At 41.9% G+C, this 22,500-nt stretch overlaps 2 protein-coding genes across 2 annotated transcripts in view; one reads left to right on the top strand and one right to left on the bottom strand.

The window, feature by feature from the left end:
• Positions 1-1,276: 1,276 nt before the first annotated feature.
• Positions 1,277-15,533, bottom strand: pnp6 (purine nucleoside phosphorylase 6; the record flags this gene model as incomplete). The annotated part of the gene is made up of 6 exons (XM_084060431.1): positions 15,476-15,533; positions 11,868-12,037; positions 11,590-11,693; positions 2,649-2,824; positions 2,173-2,363; positions 1,277-1,473 (listed from the first exon to the last, which is right to left on the bottom strand). Exons 1-6 carry the CDS (start codon positions 15,514-15,516, stop codon positions 1,277-1,279), a joined length of 879 nt encoding a protein of 292 aa, XP_083916557.1. The 5' UTR covers positions 15,517-15,533.
• Positions 15,534-18,966: 3,433 nt separating this feature from the next.
• The window catches only part of hydin (HYDIN axonemal central pair apparatus protein), a gene marked incomplete at its 5' end in the record, with an annotated part of 121,146 nt that continues 117,612 nt past the window's right edge, over positions 18,967-22,500 (top strand). The window contains one exon of the mRNA XM_084059512.1: positions 18,967-19,101. Within this exon, the coding sequence (XP_083915638.1) occupies positions 18,967-19,101 (135 nt within the window). The remainder of the gene's footprint in view (positions 19,102-22,500) is intronic.

Genomic DNA, 22,500 nt, shown 5'->3' with positions numbered 1-22,500 from the left:
TCAAGTTAAGAGGTTGTGAGTAATAGCTGCTGTCCAGACATTTAGTTCCTAAGGTAAGAGTACAGTGCTGTGCTTCATTATGAACCAAAATGCTGACTAATCGTCCTGTCTAACCTACTGTAATAGAGGTAGTAGATAACCAATTCAACAAGTCTTGTTGAATCTCTGTGGACAAGTCAGTGATGTTGATGCGATGAAGAGTAGTTTATACTTCAGCACTGTGTTGAAAGGGTAGTGTGGTGAAGTCTAAATTAGCTTTTTTTGTAATGGCCCTCTAAGCATCATCACATAATGAGTAGTCAGTGAATGTCGTTTCTAGATTTGATGGTGATATCAGCCGTGTGATAAACCCCAGGCATTCAGCAAGGATATTCACTCCAGTGCCCAATATATCTAATATATGATATCCTGATGTTTAGCTGACATGGATATACTATTTGGACAAACAGTTGTAGCCAGCAGAGACATCTTTACACTTGCTGCCAACCAAGAGGAATTATAGGTAAACATCTATAACAATACTGTTTTCCTATTTAATCTCTATATGGAAGTATGATAGGTCTTGTTAAATAAGTGAAGAGTGTTAACCAGTTAATATTAGTCAGCAGACCACACTGCTTCAAAAATCAATACCTCACCCATTTTGGAGACAATAATGTCATCACTCATTCTACCTGTCATTTTCCTTCCCTTATTCTATTGCAGTGGTTCTCAAAGTGGGGTCTAGGGACCCCAGCAGTCCTTGGAGCAGTTCCAGGGGGTCCCCAGTTAAATGATAAATGATAGTTAAGAACCAAATGGATATAGGTGGTCCATGGCCTATATAATGACCAAACTTGAAATTAAAAAGTTTGAGAAGAACTGTTCTATTGGACTAACGGTAACCATTAAATTAATAATGGCTGGTGTCCCTAGTAACTCAACTAGAGAGTGCACAGATGGTTTGTGGTCCTTATACCACAGACCATGAGGACCCATGTTCCAATCAGACTATTCTCACATGTCTCCTGAGCTCCTCTCTGTGCCTTTGGTTTCCTGTCTCTCTGCACTTTCCTATGTAAGAAATCAAGAGTATTTTTTTTTAAATTAGAGGATAAACCCCTTAAGATGCATCATCTCATTTTCAGGGGGTCCTGAAAGTATTTTTCTGTCTATCTTTACTTGTTCATATCGACAAAGCACTAATTGTGTTCTCAAATGCCAGCGACTTTAACAGATATGTATGTGCATTTTGGTTGAACCTATCCATATTTTATTTCATTTGTATGTATTATTATTAGATCTTGGCTATGAAATGGCTAACAAGCCTCTGGAGGTCCTGAGCTCGCAGGCGGGTTGTTTCCAGTACCTCTTCATGGTTGGCTTTCTCCTCGCTGGCGTAGTCTGTCACTACCATGTTGGTGATCAGGGACAGACCCAATACGCGCAGGCCACAGTGGCGCGCTACCAGCACCTCTGGGACTGTGCTCATACCTGGAGAGAGGGAAAGAGGAAATGTACTTTTATACACTATATGATTATGACTATACACACACACACACACACACACACACACACACACACACACACACACACACACACACACACACACACACACACACACACACACACACGCACACAAACACAGAAAGTGTGCCTCGAAGTGGAATTTGCCTTGAGAGAAAAGAGAAAGATGGAAAAGATGCTTTGTTGCTGCCCTTTGATAAATAATGTGTGACAATATAAACACTAACTCAGATGACGTCTCTTGAAATGGTTTGGTTGGACCTCTAATTATAAGCACGAAAAAACGTAATGGATTGTGAAGACTAGCAAAATGTTAGGTGAAAATATGTCTTTATCTTTTACAGTTGGTAATAATGTACCAAGATATTAATCTCTGAGCTTATGAATTTTTCAGTGTTCCATTTGGCTGCACCATTATGATTAGTCATTCAAAGCAGAATCTGTCTCTATGATGTTAGCTCAGCAGCTCTGAATGTCAAAGAAGGTTGAATTTCTACAATTATTTTGTGTAAAAAAACCTTTCATATTCATTGTTGTATAGTGTGGTGTGTTGTGTACAGTCAGTGTGGTGCGTTGCTAAAGTGAATATGTGGTTCTTGTGTTGCAGAGAAGCTGCCCATCCTGTGTCAATATCCCTTTAAGTGAGTACGCGACAACCATACTAACCCACAGCATCTGCCCCCAGTAGCCGCAGTACTTTGCATTCTGCAATGGTCTCAAAACATGGTCCACCCAGCATGCAGTAAACCCCCTGTTGTAAGAAGGCACCACAGCCCTGTTCCTCTGCTGCCTGTCTGGCCAGGGCACTCAGCTCACGGTCGTATGCATCTGACATGGCGGGGAATCGCGTTCCAAACCTAATGGAAACATTATATTGGATGCATGGTACATAAACCTTTCTTTAAAATACAAACATAGCCATCGAGATATTCTCACTTTTACATTATTTTAAGATATATATACAAACAGTACTACTGTAGCCTAAATACTGTATGGACAGTACAGTATAGACACACAGAGGGTGTGTGTGTGTGTGTGTGTGTGTGTGTGTGTGTGTGTGTGTGTGTGTGTGTGTGTGTGTGTGTGTGTGTGTGTGTGTGTGTGTGTGTGTGTGTGTGTGTGTGTGTGTGTGTGAGACCTACCTCTCATCATTGTGCCCACACAGTGGGGTCTGCCCGGCAAAGCCTGGCATGTTGATGTGATCTTTAATGAGCATGATGTCACCCACATTGAAGCTGCCATTGAGGCCTCCTGCTGCGTTTGTCACGATGAGCGTTTCCACACCCAGCAGAAAGAAAACACGTACTGGGTATGCCACCTGGAGAAGAAGAACATTTATATACCGTATACTATATAAACCTCTAGTTGTGGCATGTGGCATGCACGCAAATAATGCCCATATTGACAGGCCATGCCAGACGTCAGCGCAAATCGGCTAATATGCCCATATTTGGACTGGACATGTCTGACTTCAGCACAAATCGGTGCTGTGATGCAATGGTTAATGTTCAGTCGGGGAAAAAGACCATTTCTGTTTTTCATGTGTCTATGAGGTTGATAGAACTTCATTAAGCCCCCTGGTGGTGTTTTTATGGTGTTTTATGTCTTCTCTGACTATTTTGAGTTTCTACCTGGAGGCTGAAACCTTGAGGGTCAAACGTGCCAATAGAAAAACAGCGCTTTAGTGACATAGTAAAAACATACCCTCCTCCTCATTATCATAACACAACAGGTGTGGGCATGAGGAGGAGGAGGGACTAGTACAAGTGGGTGGTGCTAAGGTGGTGGAGGAGGTGCTAAGGTGAGAACCAGGTATACTTAATGAACTGGAGGCGTGTCCACATAAAAACATAATTTTAACAATTTCTGTAAACTTTTTTGAAAAAAATCTTCCTCCTAGTATAACCATAATACCTGATGATTATGTTTTAGGGGGGGGGGGGGTCTTTGAAAATCACGGCACCCCGTCTTTAAGAATGAATTTCCAAGTACCCAGATGTGCAAGTTTACACCGATTTGGGCCCAAAAGACGTGAACATGGGCTAGACCAATGGGCTTGACTCACGGGCTTGCATGGTGAAGTAGTCCGTGACATAGATAAATAAAGGACATGCAAATGGGCCCATGATGTCATCGAACCAGTAGGCCCAAACCCAGAAGGGGGGTGTCCCTATAGGGCACACATGGGTAACATACGGCCCGGGGGCCTTACCGGCCCTTTGACCATCTTAATCCGGCCCGCCAAGTCCTCAAAGAAAAACAAAATGACCCCCCCAAAAACAATTACATTCTAAAAGGCTGCCGTATGTTAATGGTTTTGAGAAAAAGCATTTTAACTCGACTCCAATTAATAGTAATAATTCATATTTACCATTTGAATACTGTACCTACCTGCATTCCTCCATCCGTATGTACTCAAATGTTTTATGTTTATAATGTAAGTGAAACATTCAACCTTGAGTCCATATTCATAACATAATACAATGTGTTTTATCAGTGACTTATGGAGTGGTGCATATCAGATAAGATAAGATACTGTATAAATTTATAGGCTCATTTAAAAGTTGATACGGCATTGACGTGGATTGTTTTATGCAAGTAATCTTTTTATTGTAAGGCGTACACCAAAGTGATACAGCTGAACAATTTTCAGTTACAACATTTTGTAACTGAAAATTATTGTTGTGAAAGCAAGCCTGGTTCCAGACCATAGACCCCGCCCACTCTCTGAGTGGACTGCTCCTCTTGGTCTGGTGTCATAATGTGAGCCTATGGCTTTTCACGGTCGAAGAAAAACCTGTCAAATCAGAGTCTGAGGTGGGGGTGGTCTAACGATAAGCCAATCGCGATTATCTGCTAAAACAAGCTGTGCGATGACGTCAGATGTAGGCGGATCCGTGGATCTCTTGTGATTGGTTTAGGGAAATTTGAATCCCCTCCCCCTGGTAATCGCGGACACAGTAGCCAATGTCAGACTGAAGCTCCACGCAGCTTCAGGCTGATAATCAGGCTACCAAATTCATGCAGTTTTAACATAATTCATATGTGTTTCAAGTTTCAATTCAATTGTACAATGTGTGGCCCTTGCACTCGCTTTATCGAAGTCAGTAAGGCCCCCTGGAAATAAATCTTGCCCACCCCTGCTATAGGGAGTACTCGGTGGGTGAGCAACTTTCACTGAAATGAGTGGGCAGGGATTTTGTGTCCGTCCTCCAGATATGGCTCAATGGCAAGGACGGAGGGAGGGATGGGAAGAGAGAGGTAGCGAGAGGGGGAGAGTTCGATCAGAGAGGCAGAGGGGGAGGGAGTGTAGCCTGGTAGACCATCCCGGTCGCGTGAATTCACATTATCATGTGTCTTCTGCAGACCTGGCCCCAAGCGCTGTGTGGGCGTTTTGCAGAAACCAAAAAGTGGAAGAGCCAATGAGCGTTATGTCAATGACAAGGCCCAGAGCACAGACTCTGTTTTTTCTGCTTATACAGTTTTTTCCTCAACGTTATTACAGGTTAGTACGCAATGTAAGTGACATTTACGTCTTGTCTGATGACAAGAAGGAACAATCTTAAGAAACAATCCACACTCACATCAGACGTTTTTTTGCTTTTTAAATTTACAGTCTAAAAAGCATTGCTCCTTCAAGAGCAATGTACCACAAACCATCTACTTTTAAGTAAAAAGGACCCCACTGTAGATAAGGACTTTCTGCTTCGTTTGGTGCACACATACGAGAGAGAGAGAGAGAGAGAGAGAGAGAGAGAGAGAGAGAGAGAGAGAGAGAGAGAGAGAGAGAGAGAGAGAGAGAGAGAGAGAGAGAGAGAGAGAGAGAGAGTCATGTGACAAAGTTCATAAAGCCACAGTGTTTGAGCCCATAGTGTCACAAACACATACACTCTTCAGCCCACTGAGCTAACACAATGCTCTAGAAATCCAAGTAGAACAAACTACTACTGTCAGCTGTTCAGAGTTCATGTAAGTTCAGTGTCATGTAAGTTAACCATTGTGATGTTCAATTTAATGTAGTAAAATTGAGTCAGAGGCATTTAAAATATCATATCAGGTCCTCAGCTGGATAGAGGATTGCCATACCTCTGGCTTATTATGAGGCTGTACTTTGTTTTCATGATTATTGTGCCCTTACGGTACATCTTTATAGTCAATTAGGCCACACTTGTTGTGATAGTAACACGCATGCACTGGGTTGTTTTCTTACTGATGATATTCTTGTGCCAACCACATAAATATATACGGTAAATGTCCCCGCCAGCATGCATTGATGTGTGCCAAAGCATGACATAATCGGCATTCACTTTTCTTCCTGATTCCTAAGAGCTCATCTACCGATTGGTCATTATGTCTCCCTTACAACCAACCAACAACCAATAAAACCACATCATGGGCTATGAGACTGCAACTACAGCCCAGTGCCCCAATTATGTGGCTTCCAAAATGCTAATATCTGTACAAAGCTTAAGAGTTGGGAAAATGTAAAAATCAGCTTTGTCATTCCCTGCCTATTCCAGCGCTAAATGCCCATATGTAATTTCAGATTGATTGGCCAAACCACTGGCCAAAAGAGTGACTGACTGACTGAAAGCAGTGCAACAGCCTGTAAAACAGCATGGGACAAAAGCCAACTACAGGGGCATTGGACAATAAAAAACATAGATAGAATATGACCACATAGCAAAATTGTAGCATCATCATCAATTAAAATTGCACCCAACAATGCTGTTCATTCAATTAAATGTATGATTTCCCATGTACCGTGTGTACTTCTATGTGAGGTTTACGAAATCCAGGGAGTCTTTTTTCCCTTCTCTAGACACCTTCAACTTCATAGTTCCAGTTGACATAATGTACTCACTACTGGACTTCCCTAAACAACTGACTAGATGATTCCAATCTGGCAGAGCTAAAGCAGATGAACAGCCATACTCTGTGGAATGCCTTCACTCAGCAGATTTGCATCATTTGAATCAGGACAGCTGCTTTGTCTGTCAATCAGGGTCTGGTATTGTTGACTGCTCTCTGTGTTAGAATGTTTTCTTCAAATTAATTCAAGAAATGTCTCGTAATGTGTGTGGTGTGGATATTTCAATATGTTTCTGAGCACCATAGTCCTAGTGTGTAGATTTTAAGAAATTCAAGAAAACAGAAAATGCTTTGCTAGGTGATTGTCAGATCTCTCCTTTTTATGTTATCCTGTCTAGCATAAATACCAAAGCCAGGTGTTCTGTTACTGCAATCCACTTGCAAAACGCCCCAGCTTACAACAAGGCAACATAAAGTAGTAATCAAACCTTGTTGAATACTATTACTAGGCTATATGTTAGGTTTGTTACTATAAGTGTGAACCTATCCATAATTACAGCAATTGTTAATTAATAATGCATTCTATCTGATGTTTTGCAACTGTAAAATAAGCCAGTCAAACCAAGTCAAGTAAAAAGTAGTCCCTCCACCTTCCGCCTAAACATTTGCAGAAAATGATACGGGAGTAAAGCTGATGCTGCGCCTTTTGCCTTTTCAACTTTTGTTTTGTCTTTGCAGTTGTGCAAATTTGTCCTAATGTACTGTATATCTAATTAGTCGAAGCCTATATAGATGTCTGCTTAACCCATTAAAACCGTGAAAGCGTCTGTGTCATTTTAGATTTTAGCGTTGGCTATTCAAAAATAGCAGATATACAAGCTCATTTTGTGCCAAGTTGCAAGCTTGCACATCTGCTATTTTTAAACATATTTTTTTTATCTTGAAAGTGTTTGAACATTTTTGAATAATTTCAATGGACAGCAATGCAAAGCTACACTCTGGCTAATTTCCTTTATTTTTAAGTTGCAACTTGCAATCCAAGCTATCTCTATATGTTTTTGTTCCAACGGTAATTGGTCACTTTCTACTCACAATTAATTAGGATAAAATGATGCTGACTATTTTGTATAAAATGGCTGGATTGTGGCGCACTTTGCTGTTTCCCACTGACTGGTCAGACACGCTGGTTGGTCAGAATGCCCAGCAATCAAAGGGATTCTGATCCAAGCTCCAATACCAACAATTCCTAAGACTGAGTGTGTGAACAAGTACATGCACACAGTAGTCAACATGTACAAGAAAATATGCCAACATTGGCCAAAATATTGGAGGGAAATTGCTCACAAATAATGTCATTATGGGGCCAGGCTTCCAGCATGGACCCATATTGTTATTCGCATTATTCCATTTCTTCTTCTTCTTCTGCCGTTTTTGCCAGTTCTGGCTGAACCGTGCAGTCGCTTTTTATGAAACTCGGCCATATGGTAGATGGTCATGAAAAACGATCAAAAAATAAATCTCACAATCTTTCGTCAAAAGGTGGCGCTATAGCACTCAGTTGAAAATGACAACTTTGAACAGGTACAACTCATGCCCTGTTTCACCTACAGCCATGAAACTTCGATGCACACATGCGTCTCCTCATGCTGAACAACTTTCACACTCTGACTTTTGACCTCTGACCTTTAGATCTCCCACCATTTTGAATTATATGAAAAACAGTTAAAACCTATCTCCTCCTGGGATTTTTGAGTAATCTGCACGAAACTTTTTACACATGAACTTTGGACCTATACCAAAAAACGTTTGCAAAATATCTTCCATAAGTGAAAAAATGAAGCTTTAATGAGCCAATGAATATTGCAGTTTTATGACAATTATTCATCTGCCCCTAACACATACATGCAGACTTACCATTCTTTGAAACTTTGCAGAAATGTAAAGGGCCATTCCAAATATCACTGAAACCAATCTTACTCCAATTGGTCAAACGGGGGCGCTATAGCAATTTTTTGAAAATTGAAACTTTAAACAGGCAAAAGTCATGCCTCGTTTGGCCGACAGCCATTAGACCTGCTTACACATGTGCCTTGACTAATGAGGAACACATCTATCACGTTGACCAGTAAGCACCGCCCTTAGATTGTCCGCAATCTTGAGCAGTTTGAAAAACACTTAAACCCAGGATTTTTCAGCTATTTGCGTGAAACTGTATGATCTGTGTGATCTCCTTTTTCACAGGTTCTTGTCTGTTGGTGGCTTCTCGCTTAAATGTGTGCCCCACAACCTGAAGGTCACCAGTTCAAGCCTCACTTGGTGCAGACTTCATCTAAGTTGCATTTCACACAACATGACTATCAATGAATACATCTGCAATTGTTAAAGATAACATGAAATACTTAATTGAGTGTTTTTTACATACAGCTGATCTACAATCTCACAACTTTTCAGATAGCAATGAGAGTATGTTTTTTCAATGTATAACATACTTCATTGTGAAAATAGCCAATGTACAATCTGACAACTTTTAATGGTTTGTGAGCTTGTAGATCGGCTACTTTCACTAATTTTGGTTCTGAGGAGATGTACAATTTCTTCATTGGTAAATGGTTTGTGAACGAGTGATCTTAGTGTTAGTGAAACAGGGGCTTGGGTCATGACAGAAGGCAAGAGTTTGTGATCCTCAACAGACAATGGCCGGGTTTCCCAAAGAGCTCGTGCGTAGAGCATCGTCGCAGGTCCGACGACGGGTCTAACGTGTGACGTCACATGCTTCGCAGTACCATAGCAGGCACGTAGATTTCAGGTCATGCGTGGCCGTACGCAGCTTGCGCAAGCGTCTCCTACACAGCTGGGACTCGGCCAAACCTACACTCTACCCTCATTAGTAGCAGGTGGTTGTGCCCCTGCGTGCCATCTAAACTGGCTGCGTGTGTGGTAAAAGTACATTCGTGAGACAGAATGCGCGCAGCATACTCCCCGCCCACAGTAGGAGGGGAGTACTGTCCTACGAAGCATTTTGTAACGAGCGCCCTGGGCCGCCTGTAACACCCATCGTTCTATGAAATCTATGAAAAGACCGACACACACACACACACACACACACACACACACACACACACACACACACACACACACACACACACACACACACACACACACACGTGTGTATGTATATATATATATATATATATATATATATATATATATATATATATATATTACGGCCGGGCCGGGCCGGTGCGTAAAAGGGCGAGCGGTTGCAGTGCTTCGTCCTCTATGCATGAACCCGAAGTTTACAAATCGTACTCTCACGGATGATCCGATCATCTAATAAAAATATTAAGCACATGCCAAGTTAACTAAAGGTATATAAATGATGCTGAGCTAAATATGTTTCCTTAATTTCGAAGTTTTATAGTTAAACGTTATGATGAAAGTGCAGTTCCTCTCACAAAGCTCGCCATGTTTATGAATGGTTAAAACATCTTTTGAAAATAGCAGATCTACAAGCTTGTGACACGTTGTGAGCTTGTAGATCTGCTATTTTCAAAAGATGTTTTAACCATTCATAAACATGGCGAGCTGTTGCGCTCGCCGAGCGCAACAGCTATCACTTTGTGAGAGGAACTGCACTTTCATCATAACGTTTAACTATAAAACTTCGAAATTAAGGAAACATATTTAGCTCAGCATCATTTACATACCTTTAGTTAACTTGGCATGTGCTTAATATTTTTATTAGATGATCGGATTATCCGTGAGAGTACGATTTGTAAACTTCGGGTTCATGCATAGAGGACGAAGCACTGCAGCCGCTCGCCCTACCCAAAATAACAGATCTGCAAGCTATCAACACGGCATGTCGCAGTGTGTTTGTTGTATATATGTCTGTTTTTTGGGGGAGGCGTCGCCCGTTACGCGTTAAGCTGTCAATCATGCAGGGGGACGCCCCCTCTATCCTCTGAATTTTTTTGAACGGCGAACAATGGCCGCAGTGTTTATTTAAGATCATTGAAATGTCACCTTAAAAAAATGCATTTTAATACATTACAGAATGTACCTATAAAAATGTAAGTGTCCAATTCATATAAAGGTAAGTTAGATAAAGGTGCGACTTTATCTTAGTATTTTTGCAAAATCCTGTATATATAGATATATGTATGCAAAGGGTGTTTAAACTATAGTAGGATAGCACTACGTAGTTGACGTAGGCTTTACGTAGGCTACGTCCAGGATCTCTTCACGTGCATGCTGTCTCACGAGTGTAGTTTAAGCACAGACGAAACGGAACCTACGAAGATGGTGTCTACTGAAGCCAATTTAGATGAGACGTTGGGCACACACAGCTGCTACTAACGAAGATAGTGCGCAGCGGGGTTGCTACTGCGCAGATGCGTGGAGGCACCTACGCAGCTTCTAGGCTACGCAGGAGCTCAAATTCGTTTGGGAAACGCGGCCAATATCAGCCTGGACAAAGATATAGCACTATAGGTAGTGTTGCAGCTACCTAAGAGTGCTTCATGACCGTAAGGTTGCCGGTTCAAGCCTCACTTGATGCAGACTCATTTAAGTTGAAATGCAAAAAACATGACTCAATCTATTCCGTTTCCATGGCGCTCTCTCTCTCTCTTCAATCTATTCCATTTCCATGTCTTTCTCTTCAATCTATTCCGTTTCCATGTCTCTCTCTCTGTCTCTTCAATCTATTCCATTTGTCTCTCTCTATGTCTCTTCTATCTATCTATCTATCTATCTATCTATATCTATATCTATCTATCTCTATCTATCTATCTATCTATCTATCTATCTATCTCTCTCTCTCTCTCTCTCTCTCTCTCTCTCTCTCTCTCTCTCTCTCTCTCTCTCTCTCTCTCTCTCTCTCTCTCTCTCTCTCTCTCTCTCTCTCTCTCTCTCTCTCTCTCTCTCTCTCTCTCTCTCTCTCTCTGAGGGGTGGCCATAGCTGAGTGGTTAGTGAGCCCGCCTAGGGAGCCAGAGACTCTGCTTGCCCAAGGTACGATTCCAGGCCAGGTCAGCAAATGTGTCGATGACATGAAATTTGTCCCTGAGCAAGACTCTTAACCCCTAATTGCTCACAGGCACTCATTGGAAACAAGACCGCAAGGACTTTCATGAACTGACCTGTTAAAGGAATTATCATTTCTCTTTCTCTCTCCTGGCCCCATATTATCGCTGCTTGCAGCTATATTTATAGTTGTATTTGTCAGTTTTTTCCAGTTGTCATCATCAAGTATGACTAAAATAGCTCACCGTGTATATGCTGTGGCCCTCGTAGAAGTGGAAGCGTCCCTGCATGCAGACACACTGACGACCTTTTAGCTCCCCGAACACCAGTCGACCTGCATGGCCCGGCACTGTATAGCACACATAAAGCCATTAGAATGCTCATGCACTGTAAATAGTCACATACTGTATACTGAACAGACACGCTATCTTATCCTATATTGAACTCACACCTAAGCCTTTCTCCCCCTCTTTCTATTTCCCTGTCACTCTCTTTCAACCACGCACACACAAACACGCTGTACCCGTGCTGTTGGGGAAATGTGGAATTTCCTTATAGGGGAAGACAGTTTTGTTCTCCAGCAGGTCAGCAAGGCCGCCCAGCCCCGAACCACAGATGATGGCCACTTTAGGACGCTGCTCTGTTCGGGTCAGCAACCAGTCTGCAGTCTCCCTGTAGTCCTCATAGCTGTAACTGAAAAGAACATGTCTCTGAATATCAACCCCTATTACTAATATTAAAGACGGGGTGCCGTGATTTTCAGTCTTTTTCAGCCTCCAGGTAGAAACTCAAAATAGTCAGAGAAGACATAAAACACCATAAAAACACCACCAGGGGGCTTAATGAAGTTCTATCAACCTCATAGACACATGAAAAACAGAAAAAGTGCAAAACCATGGCACCACCTCTTTAATAAATCAATCAACCATTGCATCACAAGTCAGCATAATACTCAAGATGAACATTATTAAGCCATATTTTTTCACAAATTCTCATCATCTTCATATTCACATTAGTCAGCACTTTTAGCACCATGAGCCAATAACATAGATTAGAAGGGGCTTATAATAACTGTATAATAATCTTACAAAGGGGAAACCGTGCTCAAATATCCCCCTTTTTTTAAATCATTCTGAAAAAAAAAAAAAGAATAAAATAATTATTGTCTTGTCCCCACTCTACAAGAAAAGGTGGTTTTGATTAATGTATGTCTGCAGAAGCTCTTGAAGGGAAAGTGATGACTGTGCATGACAACACTTTTTTCCAGGATTGAGAAAGCGAGATTGGCTTTCCTGCCAACTATTTGACTGGTTTGTAATCAGTAAGTGATTTATTTATGTCTTCACAAGGGGGATAGTGAGCCAATAACTTATTGTTCCTCTGCATGTTTTCTCTCAAATCCATGGAGTAATTATCAAGGGGGATGCACAGTTGTTCAAATAATGGAGGTTCCATAGCCTTTTATCACCCCCACAAATCATCTCTTGCAATGGCATCTGTGAGTGCTCATGTTTTAGTTAAGCACAAATACAGGCCATTGACAGACATGGCACTCCTTTCTACAGCTAGAAATTATACATAAACTAACCAGTAACCATAGTTTCTTAATGAGTGATTCATAAACTCAGTGACATAATGAATAGGGCCCACATAAGCAGTGAAGGGCAAGTCATGGTCATAAAACATGAGCTATTCTAAAACTGAATCCAAATGAGATCTGAAATGAGTTATTTCTGTATTATTTCTGTATTATAAAATAATATGGGTTTAAACCAGGTTCCTACTGTATCCCATCTTTGTCACAGTATTTATGAAACACTTATTGATCCTTAATGCTATATAGTCTTTAAGTGTTTACTCAATATTGACATGAAAATGTTGATACATAAACAATGAATGATAAACTCTACACTGTACTTTTCACGTGTACTTGGTCATGTGTACTTGTTTGCTAATTTTAAATGTAATTTGTTGGACCAGAGTCGGTGAGCTCTTATTTCTTCAATTTATATACTGTAAGATGTATGAGGCCCCATTTTGTATCAAATCAGTGGAAAGTGAATAAAGATGTAACGTTGCACTCCAATAAGCCTATAACTGCCCATAGAAAAGACACATTGTGATTGTCAAACTGTTAACAAGCTACAACCAGAGTTGTGCCTAGTCAAGCCGCTTTATACACTGACCACAGTGATAACACTGAATTTCTTGGCACAATGATTGATTAGAATAATTATTTATAAAGTTAACTTGTGTATGTGCCCTGTGCTGTGTGCACTGCAATAGTCACACTTTGCATACAGGCCTTGTAAAACAAAATGTCCTCAGGGCAATGAATAGTTAGTTGTAGGCTATATCAGTTTGAACCTCTACTCCAGTGGTTCTCAACCTTTTCTGGCCGTGACCCCCCAAAATAATCATATTTGAACTGAGGACCCCCCACCCTGATAAGCCCTTTGAATGTAGGAGTTGAGGCATTTACAGTTCTACATCTACAGATAGTTTGAAAATAATAGATCTACAAGCTCACAAGGTGTTGTGAGGCGTTGTGAGCTTGTAGATCTGCTATTCCCCCCCCCAAAAAAAATGCCTCTTTCTTATATAATTTGACAAGTTCGCCAATGTTTGATGACCGGTAGTTTGTTGATTACTTTTGATGCAGTATCGTCTTTAAATCGTCACTTTACTGTCATCTGGGACCCTGCACCCACCCCCCAAAAAATCATGCTGGCACCTTCCTGGGGGTCCCGACCCACAGGTTGAGAACCGCTGCTCTACTCAACCATACAGTAAGTGTATAGTTTCAGCTAGAAGCCTATGAGCGAATGAAAGACGCCCCAGCGCGCAGCGGCCAGCTGTGTGCGGAGCGGAGCTGTCCATGGTGCTGAGCTACAGAAGCCCCATGCACTCTCCAGCTGGGATCAGCAGTTTTCATTCATAGACTCTCTCTGTGTGTGTGTGTGTGTGTGTGTGTGTGTGTGTGTGTGTGTGTGTGTGTGTGTGTGTGTGTGTGTGTGTGTGTGTGTGTGTGTGTGTGTGTGTGTGTGTGTGTGTGTGTGTGTGAGAGAGAGAGAGAGAGAGAGAGCCCACTTCTGGGCAGGCTTGGTGAAGGGAACGGCCTGCAGGCACAATAGGCCTAAGTGCTTTTGACAGATGCAACACAGCGCCTCTCTCAAACACAAAACGAATCTGCTCCGCTTCCCCAAGTCCCACTTTGACTTGCTTCTCTTCTCTACGCCAGTGGTTCTCAACCTCTTCTGGCCGTGACCCCCCAAAATAATCATATTTGAGCTGGGGACCCCCCACCCCGATAAGCTGTCACTTCACTGTCATCTGGGGACCCCCTCAAAATCATGTGGGGACCCCCCTGGTGGTCCTGACCCACTGAGAACCACTGCTCTACGCCACAGTGCTTCCCTGTGGTGAACTGTCTCTTTAAGACAAGTGGTGTCCATGCTCTCGCGTGCGTATATGGGGTTTCCCGGCGTTTAAGCCAATTTATACTTCTTCGTACGACGGTGTTGTTGGACGTTGGCCGAATGTAGAACAGATCTACAAGTTCGCATCGATGTGATTATTGTATCAGTTCTTGTCGGCAAACGACACCACGTCGTAGTAGCTACGATGGGGAATAATAAGCTAAGCATCATTATTCCGTTTTTTGTATCTTCAAACAAAGCTCTTACAGCGGTTATAGAAAATTAATGATCAGATATAGGCTATAAAAAAGGAGATGGAACCGTTAATGTCATGGAAGTAGTAGCCTATAGGCTATATATGGCATATAACGCTTAGCAAATAAAGCCTAGATGCCGAAAAGATGTTCAAATATCCAACAATCCGAGACGTGATTATGAGCACATTTATTGGCCTGATGTTTGGAACATTTTCTGGAGCTCAGCATAATTTCTTGCGTAGCCTTGACAACCAGCCCGGTGGAGAGCATGTCTCTCCACGCAGTGCAGCCGCGGTGGCAGTCTAAAGCCTGATGTATACTTATAGTTGCACACTGATGTTGCCTGCGGTAAATAGCAGATCTACAAGTTCACCAGATCTTCTATTTACTGAGCACGACACCGGCACGCAACTATGTATCAATGAGGCTTTACCATCCATCCACCCTTATCTTACCTGCTACTCAGATTAACGGAGGACGATGATGCCGCTTCCATTTCTGATCTGCTTTGGACGAAAGGAAACTATTGATGAAATGGTGCTTATTATTCTGTGGGTACCGTTCCGCGTGTCTAATTCGTCAAATTGACGGTAGTACTAGTAGCTGAGCAGCGGATCGTTTCATCAACAGAGGAGAGTGACTGACAGCTCGAGGAGGTCACGTTGCGCGATGACGTACCATGCAGGGCGTTATGACAAGGGGGCGGAGCCAGCGAACGCCGCCGGTTCGTTTGAAAAAAAGGAGTGCAGTGATGTCCAAATCCTATTTTCTAACAGACTGAGCAGCTTACTGACCCGTACACTGACAGACTGCAGGAATGAGACAGGCCTGGGAACAGTGGGGAGAGAGAGAGAGAGAGAGAGAGAGAGAGAGAGAGAGAGAGAGAGAGAGAGAGAGAGAGAGAGAGAGAGAGAGAGAGAGAGAGAAGAAGAAGAGTGAAGAATTTCTGAAAACTTTCAAACTGCATAAATCCAATGTAGCCTACATTTTTGCCAGACCCAAGGGGTCTGGCTTACATGAGGCTTTCTACCTGTTTTCTCCATACATGGGCATCATGGGCATGCCCCCTTTGCCCTTAGGCCCCAGCCATAAAAGTCTGTCCCCCTTCCGTCCATACATGGACATGTTTTGTACCTGTTTTCTCCATACATGGGCATGCCCCCTTTGCCCTTAGGCCCCAGCCATAAAAGTCTGTCCCACTTCCGTCCATACATGGGCATGTTTTGTACCTGTTTTCTCCATACATGGGCATGCCCCCTTTGCCCTTAGGCCCCAGCCATAAAAGTCTGTCCCCCTTTCGTCCATACATGGGCATACACAGGCTGACACGTCATGTGAAGTCCGGCTTATAAAAGTCTGTCCCCCTTTCGTCCATACATGGGCATATAGACACAGGCTGACACGTCATGTGAAGTAGCCTGGGTCTGGCAGAACCAGGTCTCCTGGTCTTGTTTAGCATAGACTATGGTGTGTAATATCAAATTATTTAGCTTATGTGTAGGTCAGGGTGGATATTGGGGTGGAGGCTATTTATTTGTATGTTTGACTTTGTGCATGGTGGGTGTGTCATTTAGGTTAATACCACAGCTGCCATTGATTGTATTGTGCCTCTCCTTCCTGTATTTAAACGATTTAAACACGCCTTGACTTGCAATGTAGGTAGGCTGTTCTATGATGTTGTTCTCATACAGGATCGGGCGAACGTCCGCCAAGGCTCCGCTGTTTACCCTTTTGTATACATCGTATCCCCAAACTAATGGTAGATTCCAAACCGCACGGATGTTTAAGGTTTGGTCCGGAGCATAATATTTTAGGTCTGGAGAGAAACTACCCGTTTAAATCGCTTATTTAGTCAGCCTGTGGCCATGTTTCCCATTGTAGCCAAACCGGGAGCAGTAGGCTACTGGCAGCGGAGGTAGGGGGGTTTTCCGGGTTGAATGGGAAACATGGCCATAGGCTGACTAAATAAGCGATTTAAACGGGTAGTTTCTCTCCAGACCTAAAATATTATGCTCCGGGCCAAACCTTAAACATCCGTGCGGTTTGGAATCTACCATTAGTTTTGGGATACGATGTATACAAAAGGGTAAACAGCGGAGCCTTGGCGGACGTTCGCCCGATCCTGGATGAGAACATAGAACCTCATCTCGGACTCGGAGCTGTATAGCGGAGTGAGAGGTTCTTTATGGAGCTAGGATTCTGCAGACAGTTTAAGATGAATGAAATCTAAAATTATGATAATGGACAATTGAACAAAAAGTGCATTGCAGTTTAGATAATCGGATCACAGTCGCACGCAAATTGCAACATCATCTCCTCTGGAATTAGAAAAGCGTAATCTCTTCATAGGTAGCCACTGGTAGGCTACGCTACGCACCAATAACATCCAGTACGCGCTCATGCACGCACATAGCTGCATGTTTTTGCTTGATTTGAAGCGGAGTAGTTTAACAGTTGTCAAATACCACAGCTGCCATTGATTGTATTGTGCCTCTCCTTCCTGTATTTAAACACGCCTTGAATTGCAATGTATCAAGACCTGATGAAGACAACAAACATACAACGTCCTCTATGCTATTGGTTGGCCTATTGGTAAGCATTTAACACAAACACAAAGTGAGCTATTAGGCCTAAACACATGTCTGAAAACAGGTGGGCCTACTAGCCAGTATGAACGTTGACTCTACTGTCTACATTTATCAAACTGAACTAGGATTCTGCAGACAGTTTAAGATGAATGAAATCTAAAATTATGATAATGGACAATTGAACAAAAAGTGCATTTCAGTTTAGATAATGCCTTTTGTTTCAACTTCATAGGTAGTCACTGGTAGGCTACGCTACGCACCAACAACATCCAGTACGCGCTCATGCCCGCACGCACGTAGCTGCATGTTTTTGCTTGATTTGAAGAGGAGTAGTTTAACAGTTGTGTCAAAGCCACGGACCAATCAGAAAGCAGCTTGTTGGGGTGCCAGGAGACACGTTGCTACTGGCAACGGCAAAAACAAAACGAAGTTGGTATCAGAGGTTGGAAGAGCCACGGATACTGCAAAAGTGGTAAAATGTTCATGTTATTATATAGCCCTTTATGAAAGAAGGAAAAGAGTGTAAATTGTTTTATTTTAATATGTGGAACAGGAGTGTTTACATCATGTCACGCATGTTTTGACATATAATTACAGCCGTGCAGGGCTTAACAGCTGTAAAATTGCAATGCCATTCTGACTGTAGCATAGATTATTTATGAAAAGGTCGTTGAGGTGTTGTGTTCAGTATGTTATATGGTCTGTTGTATTTGTCTAATTTTGCTAACACCTAACATGCTAAGAATAGGCTAGTTTTGTGTCCAAGTTGTACATTTTCCAAAAGCAAAAAAAAAAAAAAAAAAGGTAATTAATGTAAGTGACATAAGCCTATATTTTTGTTAAGATTGTGTTCATTAATACTTTCAGCTAATCAGGAGAGAGTACCCATTTATCAGCTTCAATTTTATAGTGTTCCAGTTCCAATATTGTCTGCTCACTTCTTTATGTCATCACTTCCAATTTCACTTGTTTAATCTGTATCCTGTATAAGTTCTCTATCCTGACTGAAGTAAGTATCCTGACCTGGAACTGCTTTTTCTGTTTAATAAAGAGCTGGAGAGACAGGGTATAGGGAGACCCCTATATATATATTTTGTGTGTGTGTGTGTGTGTGTGTGTGTGTGTGTGTGTGTGTGTGTGTGTGTGTGTGTGTGTGTGTGTGTGTGTGTGTGTGCGCGCGCGCATACATACATACATACATACATACATACATACATACATACATACATACATACATACATACACACACACACAATATGTATATGTAGTTGTTCTATATAGTTGCTAGTATAGTTGCTTTAATCTGTTCAAATATTTCTATTGTATTTCAGCTGGATTTGTCACATAACACCATTAGTATGGCAACCTCCAAGGTCCAGGCACTACAATCTTCTTTGCATACTCTACCTCTGAAATTGCCAGAGGGGTTCAAGAGCAAAGTGGTTTTCCCTCGGAATCCAAAAATTGTCCTGATGAAAGATAGACCAAGAAGGGTGAGGATAACAGGCTACTGATGACATGCTGTGGGGTTTCAAGCAAACATTTTCTAACTATTCTTACCTAGAGGGTTAGCTTCTTATAGTGATTTAGCCTAGAATATGTCATTATAGGCTACCGCAGCATTTTCTAAAAACTAATAGCAACATGACATATAATTCATTTGGCAGGCGAAAATAACATTGGACTTGTCCAGTCAGAAATCCTAAACTTTTAAAGCCACCTGCTTTACGAGGAGAATTTAACAACCCGTTTTAATCTTCCTGGGACCCAAATGACAGATTATTCTAATAATTACTTTGGCATCTTGGAGAGAGCGGAAATCAATATGTGACTATACTTCTTCTCATTACAGCCAGCTCTCCTCATCTATTTTCTGTCTTTGATCTCTCTTTGGTCCCTGTTCCTTAGTTCTAACAGAGGTTAAAAGAGGAGAGCTGTCCTTATTTCAATTTCATTTCATTCTTTCACGTCAAAGAAGACATGAAAAGTTAAAAAAGTAGTACTCAAGTAGCTTGGTCATTTCAAATTAATACTAGCTCGTAAAGCAGTGGTTCTCAACCTTTTTGGGCAGTGCCCACCCTTCAATATCAAGGTCCTTTCCATCCCCCGCACCTGCGCACCCAATAAAAAATTTGCTCAGAACATTAATGTTTATTTATATAATTTAAAAAGCATCTAATTGAATGCCAAATAATAGATGTTACGTTAAACTGGACTGATACAATATGATTATTAGCCTACTTCCCAGGGAGCAAAGAAATTAATATTTAAATGAAAGTAGAATCATTTAGCCTTAATAAAGGCCAGGGCTACCATTGTATCATTAGTTAGTGTTAAACAACTATTATAAATGGGATATTCTATAATTATAGGTCTCATTATCGATCACAAACAGCAATCAAAAGGCGATAATTTGGTGCAGGTACGAAACAAGATGCATTCTTGGTTCCACTGTAAAATACATGAGAGCATTATGGACTGTGCTACAGCGAGATGTTGTTTGTGAATGCTGTTTAGCCATGCCATAATGACTTCCTTTTCAGTGCACTTTATACTGTTCTCACATAACATATCAAGAATTTGCACTGTACCAATTTTTATAAATTGCATGTTAACGTCACCCCCAAAGTTATTACGCAATTCTGCTGTTTACACACAGACCTGCTGTATCATGTTGGCATTTGTCAACAAACTATTGAAAATAGTTGTTTCTTTGTTTTTCGCTCAGCACTGCTAGGACATTGTCAAACTGGTGTGCATAATGGATAGTATGGATGAGCACCCTTGTGGCTGCTGAATAAGGAACAAAACAAAAATGTTTCCATAATGCTGGCTTGTACTGCGGAAAGCCTGGTGACACAAGGTTAATGCTGGCTGCAGCCTGAAAAGATATGCCGCTGATGACTTACCGAATTGTGTGACTCTGATGGTGCAGTGGAGAAGATCTAACAATGAACTAGTAAGATGCACTTAGTAAAACTAAGCGCTAATCTCTGCCAGATTTGTCAGATCTCATGTCCTGATTTGGTGAAGTGATGTGCACAAGTGAAGCTGTTAGCTTTAGCTAATACCTATTAGTGTTATGTGTTTTATTGTTATTACTTACAGTATAACTTCAGATTTGATTGAAATAAAGAAGGCATCACTTGAATAGAAGGCAGGCACACACTGACTGAAGCGTGGCCATTGCATTTCTCGCCACAGTCACTCACTCTGTACTCTTTAAGAGTTTAATTAAATCAGGATTTTACAGATTTTGGGTTGGATGTACATTAGTTCTAGAATATAATACTGTAGCTTTCTCTAGATCATCCTTTTACGCGCCCCCCCCCCAGTGGCGTTTTGCATCTCGATCCTGCATACATATCGTACATATGGCTAGCTAGCCAGTACTTTACGCGTCTGCATCTTTTTTAGTACGTCCATGTACATTTGGAAGATATGAGATGCCCTCATGCCCTCAAGTTTGCTTCCTGGGAACTCCCAGTGTTTGCCTCATTCTCCAAGCTGCTCTCTGCCCATCAATGTAACATTCTGGTGTAGCACCCATACAGAGACTTCAGCAGGGCAGGCTTCAGGGTCCAGCCTTCACTGGCATATGATTTTGGACTCTACAGTTGCAGAGAAGAAATTGAGCTTGATATGTTGGGAAAAGTTGGATTTCACACACTGGCCTTGCCATTCAGACCCCTCCCTCCCTCAATACAAGCGTTTCCTTTCTCTGACGAGGTGACCCATGAGCCCAAGTATATTATTTGAAGTCATTGACTTCTTTCAGTGCCACCCATGTCTTTATTGCCTCAGAGTAGGTTGGGAGGGACGTTGTAAGCCTTGAGTATCCTCAACACCATGCCTTTGTGTATCAAATCAAATGCCTTTTTGAAATCCGCACCGCTGGCAGGTTGCTCTTCGTCACCTCCTCAATGATCCTCCTCTAAGGCCAATCAGGGCGAGGGTGGTCCTCCCCTCTCTAAAGCGATTTTGGTTCTCCCTCAAGTTGGGGTCAGTGGCGCTCCGTACCCTGTTCAGTATCTTGCAGTTGCGTGGTAGCCCTCAGCCTTTATACAACTGAATGTTGGCCTTTGAGGGAGATGTATTTTGCCACCTTGATAAATATATTAAGACATCCGTTTCTTCTTTAAAAAATCCCTCCAATATAGCTTCTTTTATAACTTACCCTTCTAAAGAATAGTGCGTAGGTGAGCAATTTTGTTGTCTCTGAATTATAGAAAGGAGTGTGTATTATGAATACACACCTAACTGGCAGCTATTAAATATTGCATATACGGTAACCCCTTCTGCTACATTATTCATTTCAATTTTAAGCTAAAAAATCTTTTTCTGCCCTGACCTTGAAATAGGCTAAGTGCAGTTATATGTTTCTTCACTGCCAGTGCACTGATAAAGAGACATTGGTGAGGAATGTGTTGAGCAGATATTAACAACACAAAGCCCCAGATGGTCCTCTCTGAAGGAGAAAATATTTACTTTCTCAGAGCATAGTAAATCAGCTGAGACTCGTGTGCGTGCGTGCGTGCGTGCGTGCGTGCGTGCGTGCGTGCGTGCGTGCGTGCGTGCGTGCGTGCGTGCGTGTGTGTGTGTGTGTGGGGGTGGACCTTGCGCGCGCATATGTATTTTGCATATGTGTTTGTCACAGATGACAGCTTTTCATTGCACCATCCATTGAAGTGCCTCACAGCACTCATATCACAATGCTTTTCCAACAGCCTTTGGCTATTTATAAGTTTGCATCCGTAACAGACCGTGCTTACACTCGTCATTTCAATTGTTTTCTTTTTTATTATCATCAGACAATAATGATAGACTACTTCGCTGGCTTTCATAGCAGGCAATGAAAAATGGTACCCAATGGGTTGGATTGGTGTCCCTGT

Source organism: Gymnoscopelus microlampas (genome assembly GCF_963454915.1).
Source record: "Gymnoscopelus microlampas genome assembly, chromosome: 6".
NCBI classification, from domain to species: Eukaryota; Metazoa; Chordata; class Actinopteri; order Myctophiformes; family Myctophidae; genus Gymnoscopelus; species Gymnoscopelus microlampas.
This window is presented reverse-complemented; position numbering and strand designations above follow the sequence as displayed.